The 14,794-nt window shown below is 44.3% G+C and overlaps 1 protein-coding gene across 1 annotated transcript in view; it reads left to right on the plus strand.

Annotated features, from left to right (window-relative positions):
- The first annotated feature begins 4,338 nt into the window (after positions 1-4,338).
- nek11 (NIMA-related kinase 11) overlaps positions 4,339-14,794 on the plus strand; it is a 302,567-nt gene continuing 292,111 nt past the window's right edge. Inside the window, exons 1-2 of the mRNA XM_039737379.1 lie at positions 4,339-4,425; positions 6,406-6,654. Of these exons, the coding sequence (XP_039593313.1) occupies positions 6,476-6,654 (179 nt within the window). The 5' untranslated portion in view covers positions 4,339-4,425; positions 6,406-6,475. The remainder of the gene's footprint in view (positions 4,426-6,405; positions 6,655-14,794) is intronic.

Raw genomic sequence — 14,794 nt, forward strand, 5'->3', positions numbered from 1 at the left:
TGGTCCTAATTGCCCTTCCGGGTGGGGCTGAGAATTCAAGCAGCCAGGCTGCGGGGTCCCTACAGCTCCCCCTAGCAGTCACTCTAGCCCTCAACCAGGCTGCGGAGGACTCCATCTCCCATGGAGCCCTGTGGGTGGTTGGGGAATCACCATCCGCCATGGAGGCTGCCACCAAGCGTCCCGGGGGAGGTACTGAAGTGTCCATGGTGGCTCCCCCGGAATATACACAACAGGGGACGTCCCGGCCGGGCATGGGACCCGGCTGTCCGTCACACCGCATATTGTTTATTAGTTTAAGGCATCTGATTGTAATTAACCAGTAACAATATAATGGTCCACAGAATGGCCAAACTATTCTAAATACCACAGCTGCTTTAGTGTTGTTACTCTCACTGCACCTTCTTCTTCTTCTTTCAGCTCCAGTTAGGGGTTGCCACAGCGGATCATCTTTTTCCATATTACTCTCACTGCACCACTCAGAGAAGCTGATCGTAAAGAGAATTATCATTATACAGCATCAAGCACACGCTGCCTCAGCCGTTCACACTGTCTATTTGAACTGCTCCCATACAACAAACACTTCAGATCCTTTCCTGTACGGACCTTGCTGTTCACAAACAGTTTCATCCCAAGAGCTCTAAACGCACTCCATCAGTCCATCAGGTGCTCCAGTAGACCTGTTGGTACTTATAAATCCAATCACCACCCTGAAAACTTGCAGTACAGTTATAATATCGCACAACCTGCGCCACTTTATAAAGCACGTATTTACATATGATGATGATATCATTTTTAAGATGAAATGCAGCAAAATATGCTGATTATATTATACAGATAAAACTTTAATATTATTTAAATAATCTATATTGCTAATAATTAAAGGACACGGTGTCGCTACGGTAGCAAGGATCTGGCGCTCCGTTCACGGATTGTTCCTGCCCCGCACTGTAAGCTTCACTGGGACTGGCATAAAGAATAAAATAATTAAACACGTACTACGAAGATATTTAAATGTTCTTTAAAAGTTTTGAAGAATCGGCGTTCTAAGCTTACAGATGGCAGAGCTGATTGTGTGGCGATCGGTTACTTGGAGAAAGAAAATGAAGGACAGGAATTGGTGGTTAGTACGTTTGAAAGAGACAGTACTGCAGGGGCCGCCACGCCAATATATGTATGTGCAAACTGGGCACCTGCACAGGGCCGCCAAATCCCAGGGGTCACCACGGCAATATATATTGAATATAAAACAGAAAGAGAAAATAACGACACAGCTAAAAATGCAGCGACAAATTTTGGCAAAAGTTAAATGCTTGTGTCATGAGCACGAGGCGGCTATTCAGTGTCTGCAACGGACGTGGCCATCCACCGTGTATAAGACACCATATTGACATTGGCGGGCGAAGGAGCCACCTATTGTTCCTCTGCCCAGTGCCGCCACGAGCCTAGAGCCACCCCTGAGTACTGCTGCAATAAATTATTTTATCGAAGGTCGCACACAATCACTGCGCACCATGTTCCCATGTTTAATAACGTGCTTTAACTCCTATCATCATGAAAATGACATCACGTATACATCTCAGTATTTTAGTTATTCAGAGAGCTGTAATATCACGAATGTCATGGATTCTGTGTCCAGTTGGAGGAAGAGAGCCAGTTTAAAAAGCAAGTAGTGATTCACACACACAGAGCACATAGAAGATCAAATACAAAACAAAGCATTTAACGTGCTACTTTAATTACAATGTGATTTGAGAAACTGGTTAATTAAACGATTTTAAGATGAAGTTTATGATGTTCTACTTTAATTACAAATAAACTACGTGATTAAAGTGGAAATGTCGAGAATGAAGTTGACATTTCGTGCTTTTTCCCTACCGTGTCCCTATTTTTTTCTCTGTACCCTAATAAGCTTTCATATGACACTCAGACGGTGGGCTACAACTCGGCTTTCCACGGCGACTGTGCGACTTTGTGAACTTGAGTTTCGAGTTTCTCTGACACCCTCTGTCACTCGATCAGCTTCCTTCTCTTGTTCATCCCACTGTTTAAACCAACAAAATTACGTTTTTCTTTTCCTCCACTGGGTTTTATTTCCCCCCTTTCTTTTGCTATTGTCTTTTCACAGAAGGCTGAGTTTAAGGGTTGTTTCTATTGATTTGCATATTCAAAGAGGTGTAATTCTGAGAGGAGATGGGGTGGGGCAGCAGGCGCGTGCACGTGTGTTACTTGTCACGCTGATTGGGATTTATGTAGCAGAAGAACCTGGAAGTTTGCGTACGCACAGATTCCTGCATCTGGAATTTTCTGTGCGTACGCACATTCCCGCTTTTGTGCTTACGCCATGTTATAGTGTGCGTTCTACGCACTGTGTTATGCATGAGCCCCCAGGACTCTAAAGACTTGGACCTTCATCCTTTTTGCACCTCATGACAACCCCTTGCTCTCCCAGTCCATCTACTGACTTCATTGGGAGAGTCACCAGAGTCACATGACTGTCACTGCCGAGGTAAGTAAACTTCTCGACGAGGTCGACACTCTCTCTGCAGACTCTTTCTCTTTCTGAGAGAGTGCCCAAAGTGTGCCAAGAGAACTTTCCCCATATGGACTGGTGACACAAATCAGATTCATGCTATGAGTACCAGCTTCTGATCCTACTCTCTGTGTGCCTCCTCAGAAACTGAGATTCTTCAGACCAGCCTATGTTTATCCCGTCTTCAACGGTCCAGTTTTGGGGAGCCCGTGTCCGCCACAGCCTCAGCTTCCTGTACTTGGTTGACAGGAGTGAAACCCGACGTGGTCTTCTGCGGTTGCAGCCCATTTGCTTCAAGGTTTGACGTGTTGTGCATTCCGAGATGCTTTCTGCTCTCCACAGTTGTACAAGATTGGTTATCTGAATGTTACTTTCCATCAGTCTGGCCGTTCTTCTCTGCCCTGTCTCATTAATTGTCCACAGAACTGTCACCAACTGCGTGCTTTCTTTTTCAAATCATTCTGAGTAAATGAAAATACCAAGAGATCAACAATTAGAGGAATACTCAGACCAGCCCGTCTGGCACCAACACTCATGCCACAGTGGAAATCACTGAGATCACATTCTAGTGCAGAGGTGGCAAACTCCGGTCCTGGAGGGCCGCAGTGGCTGCAGGTTTTCATTCTAACCATCTTCTTCATTAGTTTTTGCTGCTAATTACTCCTTAAGAAGTAGAATTCTTTTGCCTTAATTTTAATTAACTTGACTCAGGCCCCTTAGTTGTTTCTTTTTCTTTAATTAGCTGCCAAACAATAATGAGACACAAAACAAGGTGCCACATGACCAGCTCACCTGTGCCCGTCACACAATATCTGAAAATAAGGAAAGGTGACGGTCTCAGTAACGTTGATCTCTCAGGTCCCCAAAACGTTTTGACAATGTTCTTAGAAAAAACAGAAACATCAACAGTTATGGAAACGTCTGCTGTGTCAGCATCTACAAGCCATAGAATCAAATAACGAGTTTAAATAACAGCAAGAATTGGCTTCTCATTAAGAAACTGGTTGGAGTGAAATTAGTTGGAGTTTGAAGTCCCAGTTTAGCTGGTCATCTGTTGACTTGTTTCACATTTGATTTCTATTTGGCTGTCATTTAATGAAGAAAATAATTCATTCAGAGTACTGAATCCTTAAAAACAGGGCTATTAAAAGGTTAATTAGCAGTGAAAACTGGTCACTGATTAGGAAAAGGGTTGGAATGAAAACCTGCAGCCACTGCAGCACTCCAGGACTGGAGTGTTTGATGTGAACATGAACTGAAACGCCTGACCTGAATCAGCAGGAATGTATGCTTTGCGCTACTGCCACGTGATTGGCTGATTAAACTACATTACTAAGCAGGTGTACAGGCGTTCCTCATAATCTGCTCAGTGAGCGTATAACTTGTAAAAAATTGTTCCATGCTGTAAATAAAGAATGCATAACTGCCATGCATAAGCTGCGGGAATGAGTAGCTGGCAGGAGCGAATAAAATAGCTTCTAAAAAGCAGCTCAGTTCAGTCTGCTCATCTTCACATACCCTCGAGTCATTTCTATTTTTACTCCAAAACGGTCCCCATAAGATTGCAGCCTTCGCCTTCGTCTCCTGGGACGTCCCTTCGTCTCACGTGCCCGTCTGTTGTAGCGAGTAGTTCGCAGCAAATGCGCTTTCTCTCCTGAAAAGCCGCCAGGGCACGCCCACACCCCCTTATATGGAAGTGCCTCCGCCCCATGCAATTCGTTAATAAGACGACTCGTTAAGCGTGGTGGCCCACCCGCCCCGTTTCCATGGTAACACAAGTGTAAACACTGAAGCTAGAAATAATGAAATGCGAGCGGATGAAACAATGGATTGACGGATTGTGCGTGGAACCTGCCGAGTTCTGAAACCTCGAATGTTTAAAGAAAGCGAGTCAGGTAATGAAGCGACCGCACGTTTTGCCTTTTCTTACGGAATGCGGACTTCTGCAAGTGCGCTGTGGATCTGCCAAGTGCCCAGCTGCGCACGTGCCTTAGTCTGCAGCCCACGGGTGACGGTGTTTTACGGTGACCATGCTTTTTCTGATTTGCCTTCGTGAATGTATTGATTGTAATTTACTAGATAACGTTTGAGATGATTGTTATTGCATAAACAGAAATAAAGCATTAAAACGCACTTAAGTGAAAGGTGCAGAAGTGACACTTTTTGAACCAGCACGGTGCGAGTCACCCTGCTCCTCTGTCTTCCTAATAAATTGGTGTTTCAGTTGATTTTGTATGATGCGAAAGTCGTTTTAGGTGAATTAGAAAGGAGCAGCATTCCCATTCTAATTGTTAACCTAACATAAACACACCCTCTAAAAGTTCCGATTTTGCAAAAATAACTTCAAAACTTTATATCTTAAAAAAAGTCAATCTTTCCTATCGTTTTGATTTGAGATTTACGGTAACGTCTGCTCTGGTAATTAACAGGCCGCCCGAAGCGTCACGTTTCTAATCTGCCACTTGTTGTGACACCCGAAACTGCGAAATAACAAATTAGAAGCGCGACGGCGTGACAAGCGACCAGGAGCCCTCGATGGCGACCAGAAGTGTGCCGGCCGCCCTCTCCGTAAAGTCATCGGGCTGAACTCTCCCTGAAAGAAAATGGAGCTGCTTCAGGTCTTGATTTATATCAGCAGTAAAATAAAAACTAAGTAATGGAAATATTTACTTAAAATCTATCAAATTTAAGTTAACTTAAACTGATGACGTTTGCTGTTTTTATGTGCCTGTTTGTAGTTGTATTGACATCAACTTCTTAACACAATTAATAAACGGTGACACAAACAACTCCTCCGATTAGTTTCTTTAAAACAGAAGCGTATCTCGCGGACTCTTCTCATGATTCGCACATTTTGTGTTAATCTCACTCAGAATGAACACATTTTTTATACTAGGAACACGCACATTTTCACCATGACGCTCGCATTAATTGATTTAACTTGAAATACACAACTTTCAGAGACCCCATCGTGTGCGTAGAGTATGACAATTCTGCAGTTTGTTGCCTTGTATTAGTACTCCTTATTATTTATGACGCAACGAGACTTGCAACATTAGTGACGCAGCCTGATTCATTTCTTTTGTTTTTTTCGAGTTGGAGCACCAGAAGGTGATGTCAGGGTGGCACAGGTGTAAGTGGTGGGATTTGAACCCACAACCTCAGGGTTTTGAAGTGCTACAATGAAAAAAATGGCAGTTCATTTCATCCATCCATCTTATCCTACCCGCTATATCCTAACTACAGGGTCATGGGGGTCTGCTGGAGCCAATCCCAGCCAACACAGGGCGCAAGGCAGGAAACAAAGCCCGGGCAGGGCGTAGGGCACACACACACCAACACACCAGGCACTCACTAGGGACAATATAGGATCGCCAATGCACCCAACCTGCATGTCTTTGGACTGTGGGAAGAAACCCACGCAGACACGGGGAGAACATGCAAACTCCATGGTCTCCGTACTGCGAGGCAGCAGCGCTACCCACTGCGCCACCGTGCCACCCTTGCAGTTAATTTTACAGTGTAAAATTGTTAAATGGCGAGGTAAACGACTGTAAAATATAAAACGGTAAAGAGCTGTTTTGGTAGCACCGAAGTTGTGATATTTGCATAAAGAAACTCTTTGCACGATAGAGAAAAACAACTTCAACAAAGTTATCCGACTTATTTATCCCCGCGTGCTGAAGGTTTTATGCGGGTATGGAAGCTGTTTTAGCTGGCACTCTGCCCGGGGTTTGTTTCCTGCCTTGCGCCCTGTGCTGGCTGGGATTGGCTCCAGCAGACCCCCATGACCCTGTAGTTGGGATTTAGCGGGTTGGATAATGGATGGATGGATGTTTGTTTTATTTACCAGTGTGCCGTTTTCTCATTTCCAGAGCACAGTGCCGTTCTCCTGAAGAACAACCTCGAGTGAAAAGGGAGTCTTTCATCTGACCGTACAACAGGATGCCGAAATTTCGTGAACGCCTGCAAGCCAAGGACGTCTGCAGAGAGCAGGCGTCGCCTACTGTATGGACGGGGAACCTGATAGCAAAGCGGTACAAAATCCAGAAAAAACTCGGCAGTGGGAGCTTTGGGATGGTCTACCTGATCCGAGATGAGAAAGCAAGAACGGGCGAAGAAGAGTAAGTGTCTCCTCCTTTATGGGCGACCGTCTCTTTGGATGGTGACCTCAATTGGCTGTGTTTTTGTGGGCTGATTGTTATTGTATTGTCATTTGATTCATTTCTTGTTACGCTTTGAAATGTTTGTTTTAGATTATTATTATTATAATATAGCGCTGCTTGCTCTGTGTTGGCTCAGAACATTTCACAGATTGTTGAAATGAAGATTATTATCATTGGGGTTAGGGCTTTAACCCTAATTGAGTTTATCGAGTCATCATTGTCCCGTTTACAGAGTACAGTAAATTTGCTTGTGTTGATCGACATGTTGACAGGAACAGTGGACCAGCTCTTCACCCTTAGCAGGGTCCTGGAGGGTGCATGGGAGTTTGCCCGACCGGTCTACATGTGTTTTGTGGACTTGGAAAAGGCGTTCGACCGTGTCCCTCGGGGAATCCTGTGGGGTGCTCTAAGAGTATGGGGCACCAGACCCCCTGATAAGGCCTGTTCGGTCCCTGTACAACCGGTGTCAGAGCTTGGTCCGCATTGCCGGCAGTAAGTCGAGCCCGTTTCCAGTGAGAGTTGGACTCCGCCAGGGCTGCCCTTTGTCACCGATTCTGTTCATAACTTTATGGACAGAATTTCTAGGCGCAGCCAGGGCGTTGAGGAGGTCCGGTTTGGTGGACTCAGGATTGGGTCACTGCTTTTTGCAGATGATGTTGTCCTGTTTGCTTCATCAGGCCGTGATCTTCAGCTCTCTGGATCGGTTCGCAGCTGAGTGTGAAGCGGCTGGGATGAGAATCAGCACCTCCAAATCCGAGAGCATGGTCCTCAGCCGGAAAAGGGTGGAGTGCCCTCTCAGGGTTGGGGGAGAGATCCTGCCCCAAGTGGAGGAGTTCAAGTATCTCGGGGTCTTGTTCACGAGTGAGGGAAGAATGGAGCGTGAGATCGACAGGCGGATCGGTGCGGCATCCGCAGTGATGCGGGCTCTGCATCGGTCTGTCATGGTGAAAAAGGAGCTGAGCCGTAAGGCAAAGCTCTCAATTTACCAGTCGATCTACGCTCCTACCCTCACCTATGGTCATGAGCTGTGGGTAGTGACCGAAAGAACGAGATCGCGAATACAAGCGGCTGAAATGAGTTTCCTCCGCAGGGTGTCTGGGCTTTCCCTTAAAGATCGGGTGAGAACCTCAGTCATCCGGGAGGGGCTCAGAGTAGAGAGAGGAGTCAGATGAGGTGGCTCGGGCATCTGATCAGGATGCCTCCTGGACGCCTCCCTGGTGAGGTGTTCCGGGCACGTCCAACCGGGAGGAGGCCCCGGGGAAGACCCAGGACACGCTGGAGGGACTATGTCTCCCGGCTGGCTTGGGAACGCCTTGGGATTCTCCCGGAAGAGCTGGAAGAAGTGGCCGGGGAGAGGGAAGTCTGGGCCTCTCTGCTTGAGCTGCTGCCCCCGCGACCCGACCTCGGATAAGCGGAAGAGGATGGATGGATGGATGGATGGATAGATGAATGATCGATATGTAACACGCTGCCCCTCGGCACTAATATAATACAAAGGAGGGCTGATCAAAAGGAGATTACAAACCATCAGACCACGAGTCTCGCTGACGTCCGGTGTATAATTTTGAGTGAATTTTGCTTAAAAGTGGATGGGAACAATTAGACCTAAGGTTCTCAATGGGGGTGGTACCACCCACCGGTGGGCACTGAAGAAATCTAAGGGGGCATTTCTGGTCCAAGACATATTAAAGAGGCGTTGAGGACCAGCTGCCTCCCCCTTGGGCAATACTCGCAAGAACGCACTGAAAAGTTTTATTAATGCTAAAAATCATCAAACGCACGTTTCAACCAATTATTCTAAATGTCCATTAAGAAAGACCCATCTGTATTAAATAGTAGGTATTGGTACATTATATTTACAGGTTTGCACAAGTCCTGCATTCTCAGATCATGCAAGTCCTTACGAGATTAACGCATGTGCAGAGGACCAAATCTATGCAGGTTCATTGAACATTACTATAAATACTGTACGTGAGGAGTTTTTTCTCAATACCAGATTGTTTTGAAATTCCTTCAGAGCAAGTGTAAACCTAAAATTACAGTGCGGTACCCACAGATGACATTCGAAGGAAAACTTACATGGACCTACTTATTAAAAACTAAGTTAACTAACTAAGAACTCGCTTCACTCGCCAACCTCCCGGCTTATGCTATGTGCCCGCCACTTCACGTCTCTGCCGCTCATACGTGTGGATTTCACTTTCACCAAACAACAAATCTTTTCATTCTCGTGGATAGGCCTCTTCATTGGGAAGAAACACTACTTTTCCATGATGGCGACACGAATTAGACGATCTACAAGTCTCCCATCATTGTATTTAGCCGAATGAGGATTTAGCACGGTCAACAATCTGTTAACAAAGAAAAGAAAGCGATTGTCAGTAGTGGATTGCGGCTATTTAAGATTGCTGATGAGAAAAATGGCACCAAACATCGAAAAATTAGTGTCATCCCACCAAGCTCAGCCCTCTCACTAATAATATTATTATATTAATTTTTTTAATCATACTTTGAGACACACACCAATATATTAATATCTTCTAGTAAAATAATTTAAAAAGCTGTCCTTGTTTTTCAATATATACAGTCATATGAAAAAGTTTGTGCACCCCTCTCAGCCTGCATAATAATCGACTCTCCTTTCAACAGTAATGATAACAGTGGTATGTCTGTCATTTCCTAGGAGGACTCGGGTGTTTTCCGAACAAAGATTTTTAGTGACGCAGTATTTAGTTTTATGAAATTAAATCAAATGTGACAAACTGGCTGTGCACAAATGTGGGTCCCCTTGTCATTGTGCTGATTTGAATGCCTGTCACTGCTCAATGCTGATTACTGGTTGGATGAGCTCGTTAAGCCTTGAACCTCATAGACAGGAGTGTCCAGTCATGAGTGGTCAAAGGTATTTAAGGTGGTCAATTACAAGTTGTGCTTCCTTCCTTTTGACTCTCCTCTGAAGAGTGACAGACAGCATGGGATCCTCAAAGCAACTCTCCAAAGATCTGAAAACAAAGATTGTTGAGTCTCCTGGTTTAGGGGAAGGCTACAAAAAGCCATCTCAGAGGTTTAAACTGTCAGGAATGGAATCGGGAAATGGAAGGCCACAGGCACAGTTGCTGTTAAACCAACTTGGGTCTGGCAGGCCAAGAAAAATACAGGAGCGGGATATGAAGAGGCAGGATTGTGAGAATGGTGACAGACAACCACAGATCACCTCCAAAGACCTGCAAGAACATCTCGCTGCAGATGGTGTATCTGTACATTGTTCTACAATTCAGCGCATCTGTATGGCAGGGTGAGGAGAAAGAAGCCCTTTCTGCACTCACGCCACAAACTGAGTCGCTTGTTGTATCAAATGCTCATTTAGACAAGCCAGATTCATTTGGGAACAAAGTGCTTTGGACTGATGAGACAAAAATGGAGTTATTTGGTCAGAACAAAAAGCGCTTTGCATGGCGGAAGAAGAACACCGCATTCCAAGACAAACACCTGCTACCTCCTGTCAAATTTGGTGGAGGTCTCATCATGCTGTGGGGCTGTGTGGCCAGTTCAGGGACTGGGGTCCTTGTTAAGTCGAGGGTCGGATGAATTCAACCCAACATCAACAAATTCTTCAGGATAATGTTCAAGCATCAGTCACAGAGTCGAAGTTACGCAGGGGTTGGATATTCCAACAAGACAATGACCCAAAACACAGCTCATAATCTACGAAGGCATTCATGCAGAGGGAGAAGTACAATGTTCTGGAATGGCCGTCACAGTCCCCTGACTTGAATATCATCGAAAATCTATGGGAGGATTTGAAACAGGCTGTCCATCAAATTGAACTGAACTGGAGAGATTTTGTATGAAGAATGGTCAGAAATACCTCCATCCAGAGTCCAGACACTCATCACAGGCTATAGGAGGACAGCGTCGAGAGGCTCAAAGGAGCAAAAGGAGGCTCAGCTAAGAATTTATGTCATATCTCTGTTGTGGTGCCCACATTTATGTACCTGTCTAATTTTGTTATGATGCATATTTTGTGTTAATCCAATAATCTTAATGTCACTGCTGAAATCCTACATTGTCCATAAGGCATGTTGTATATTAAAAGGAAGTTGCTACTTTGAAAGCTCAGCCAATGAGAATCAAAAATCCAAAGAATTAAGAGGGGCTCTTTTTCATATGACTGTAGTATAGTATAGTTCACCCAAGGTGGGCGCTATTGAATCACTTTTTGGAAAAGTGGGCTCTGAACCAATAAAGGTTGGCAGCCTATGAATTAGATGTTTCATTGAGTGTCACATTTCTAAACCAATCCAACGCCTTGTGAACTTTAGGCGGTGATCATGTTACCCTGGTCCAACAGACGGCAAGCTTCTGATTCCGATGAACTGACTTCAGTTGAAAAGTCTCCTTTGTGTCGCTTGTATGGAGAGGACTTTGCACGCTTTAAAAATCAGCATAATCTGATAACGGGGCGGAAAACCTTTCTGTAGCAACAGATCATACATTGGCATTCAATGGCATCGGTGGACGAGTGGCGAACGTGAGTGATATGTTGTCGCAGCGCTGTGTGGGCTGTCTGTTATGTGTTATGACAATGTAGGAGTCTGTAAGCTTGAATTGGCAGCTCCTTTCATGAATGTATGAACTGAAAGCTACACACTCTATCAAAAGGACTGCAGTTAAGAGAGAGGATAACGAAAAACCCAAGGAGAGGCAGATCTCGGTGCTGTAAACCCCCGAATCAACAAATCTAACGACACCAGCAAAGCTCGGGCAAGACTGCCCAGCATCCGCCTTCTGACTGCACATCTAAATGAGTAACTTAAACTGAACATCCCTGTGTAATTAGAGATGCTAACGTGCTGTGACAAAATCGCCATTGCGTTATAACGCATATATCCATAGACCACAATGCTTGTCTACACCGTATTTGCTGCTGTTGATGGTGAACTAGGCCTGGGATGGGCAAAGCCAGAGGAACCTCTGGTGGAGATCCACAGCGGTCATGCCGTGCAAATCGGCCATCTGATGTGGGTATGGAGGCGAAAGACTAATTGAACTATCTCGTAACCGGGTTCCCTCTGAAGTTTCCCTCAGGATAGTCTTCGCTCGCCAATGTAGTTCTGGTAAAGCAAACGATAAGAGGCCTTGGGGCCAAAACGATCTTCACACATTCTCAAACTTTAAATGGGTAAGATGCCCAGCTTGTTGGCGTGGAATGCCAAGTGCCTAGTGGGCCACTTTTGGTGAGCAGGGTGACCCGAATGAATCGCTTGAGTATGGAATTCAGCCAGTAAAGCACTGACAATGCTGCACAGCGGCCCCTTTTGTGCATTCACCTGACTGCTGGTCTAACTAAAGGAAGTTAGCAATGGTGTCTAATTGGAAATGCAAACAGGACATTCCAGAATGTAGCTGTGGCATTTTAACACATCGCCTTTTTGTAGCCCACAATGCTTATCTAAATTCTACTTGAAGTTGTTGTGCCATATAGTGATGTACGGTAGCAGTCAGAAAATAGATACTTTATTAATCCCAAGGAAAAATGAACAAAAAATCTATACTAATAAAAGGCAAAGCCCTCACTCACTGACTCACTCACTCACTCACTCACTCACTAATTCTCCAACTTCCCGTGTGGGTGGAAGGCTGAAATTTGGCAGGTTCATTCCTTACAGCTTCCTTACAAAAGTTGGGCAGGTTTTATATCGAAATTCTACGCGTAATGGTCATAACTGGAAACAGTTTTTCTCCATTTACTGTAATGGAGATGAGCTTCAACGCCGTGGGGGCGGAGTATCGTGTGACATCATCACGCCTCACACGTAATCACGCAGTACATAGAAAACCAGGAAGACCTCAAAAAAGCGCTGAAGAAAACATGCATTATATAATTGAGAAGGCAGCGAAACAATAAGAAGCGAGCGAGTGACATATACAACCATATTCATGAGTTCTGCTACTTCGGAAACAAAGCACGATGTAAACCTACACTTTAAATTAAGTTCATAGACAGGCTGCCGCTGGCGTTTGTAATTTAGTGCCTGCCCATATAAGGCCGTCCGTCAGCGGCAATCCAATAGCAAACTGCCACGGGTAAATATTCACGGGTGAAGGACTGTGCTTATGGAGAGGAAGATGAGATGGTCAGGGTGGTGTTTGGTACAAACTCAGCGAAACTGTGAGAGAAACTTTTAAGTGCCGGGTCTTAGCTAACATTAAATACAGCCGTGGGGTGGAAAAAGTCAATGTCCCGCTAAAGGAAGACAGTGTAAAAAAAACCCGTGCATGCAGTGTGTCAGGTCTCAGATAAAGAAGACGACGAGCTGTTTATTGATGCAGTAAGAAACGAATCGATGAATGAAACCTGTCATCTTTACAGCGATTGACAAACACAGAATGTAACTTGAACACAACACATCCTACAAATACGAACCTGATTGAAAGAAATAATGATAATCAAATCCTTGATGACAGCAACACTCAGTAACACTCACAAAACAAATACTGTATATTGACAGTCATGTTACGTTATTTTTAAAATGTTCCCTTTTCTTTTTCTAGCTTTTTTAACACACTACTTCTCCGCTGCGATGGGCGGGTATATATATATATATATATATATGTATATATATATCCCGATCTACATACTCGAATAATGGATACTTTATTCGCCATCAATGATTGTTTTGGTAAAGCCATACTCAGTGTATTCATTAGATGAACGGTAAAAAAGTAAGAGCGAGGGGAGGATGACTTATTGAGGCATGCAGGCTGTAGTGCGCGTCAACTCTATCTGAATTGCGCGATCACATTTGAAAAAATATATCTTTTCAAGTTCTATTTAGTCCATATGTGTCAAACTCAAGGGCCGCGGGCCACATCCGCCTGGCGTGTAATTATATCCGCCCGAGATCATTTTATATACTGTATTATTGTTATTAAAGCCCGGGTATATGAAGCGCTGGTAACACAATAAACTACAGATCCCATAATGCAGCGCTTCAGTTGCCTTGCCGAACACTTACCGAGTTAATCAAGTTATTGCGAAGCTAGCTCACACGATGCTGAAGAGAAAAGTTGATTCTGAAAATAGAGCCTTTAAAAACCGATGGGAGGCTGAGTATATGTTTACTGAACCCGTGTGTCTCATTTGTGGAGCTAATGTGGCTGTAATTACAGAATTTAATCTAAGACGGCACTATGAGACAAAACATCAGGGTAACCTGAATGCAATGCAGAAGATACAGAAAGCAGCATAATTAAATAAGAATCTGACACTTCAGCGGACGTTTTAACCCGTGCACAATCACAAAGTGATTTCAAGTGAAGCTGCTTTTATGGGAGACACAAATGCACCAAGTGCACCTTGCCTCACTTTCCCTGTTGCCAAGTAATGTTAAACCAAGTCGTCACTACGGTGTTCCCAAATACGCACTTTGCTGATAAACTGAGCGCACTGAGTTTGCACGGCGCTTTGGTGACTTTGAAGAACAAAAAAAGTCCGTCTACATGCGGCTCGAACTTTGTGCATGTTTGGTAGCACATATCTGTGTGAGAAGCTCTTCTCAGTGATAAAGACTAACAAAACAGCACACAGAAGTCGCCTCACTGATGAGCACCTGCAATCCATCCTGAGAATCTCCACAACACAGAACCTCACACCAAACATAAACGAACTTGTGGCCAAAAAAAGATGCCAGGCGTCCAGCTCTAAAATGACATCTGAGCAAAGACAACTGAATGATTTGATTTGTTATTGAGCGGGAGTCAACCGTTTTAACAAACAGCGTATTGCACTGATACGAAATAGCTGTGTATGTATGTAGATATATATATGTATGTATATATGTGTATATGTATAGGTACAGTATGTATATATATATGTTTATGTGTGTGTGTGTGTGTGTAAATATATATATATATGACAACAACACTCATCACTCACAACAGTGACAAAACAATTACATTGACAATCAGGTTACGTTACTTTCAAAATGTTTCCTTTTCTTTTTCATTGCTTCTTTAACACACTACTTCTCCGCTGCGAAGCGCAGGTATTTTGCTAGTATAAGAATAAAAAAAAAAACCATAAAGCAGCCAGTTT

Source organism: Polypterus senegalus, chromosome 15 (genome assembly GCF_016835505.1).
Source record: "Polypterus senegalus isolate Bchr_013 chromosome 15, ASM1683550v1, whole genome shotgun sequence".
Classification (NCBI taxonomy): domain Eukaryota; kingdom Metazoa; phylum Chordata; class Cladistia; order Polypteriformes; family Polypteridae; genus Polypterus; species Polypterus senegalus.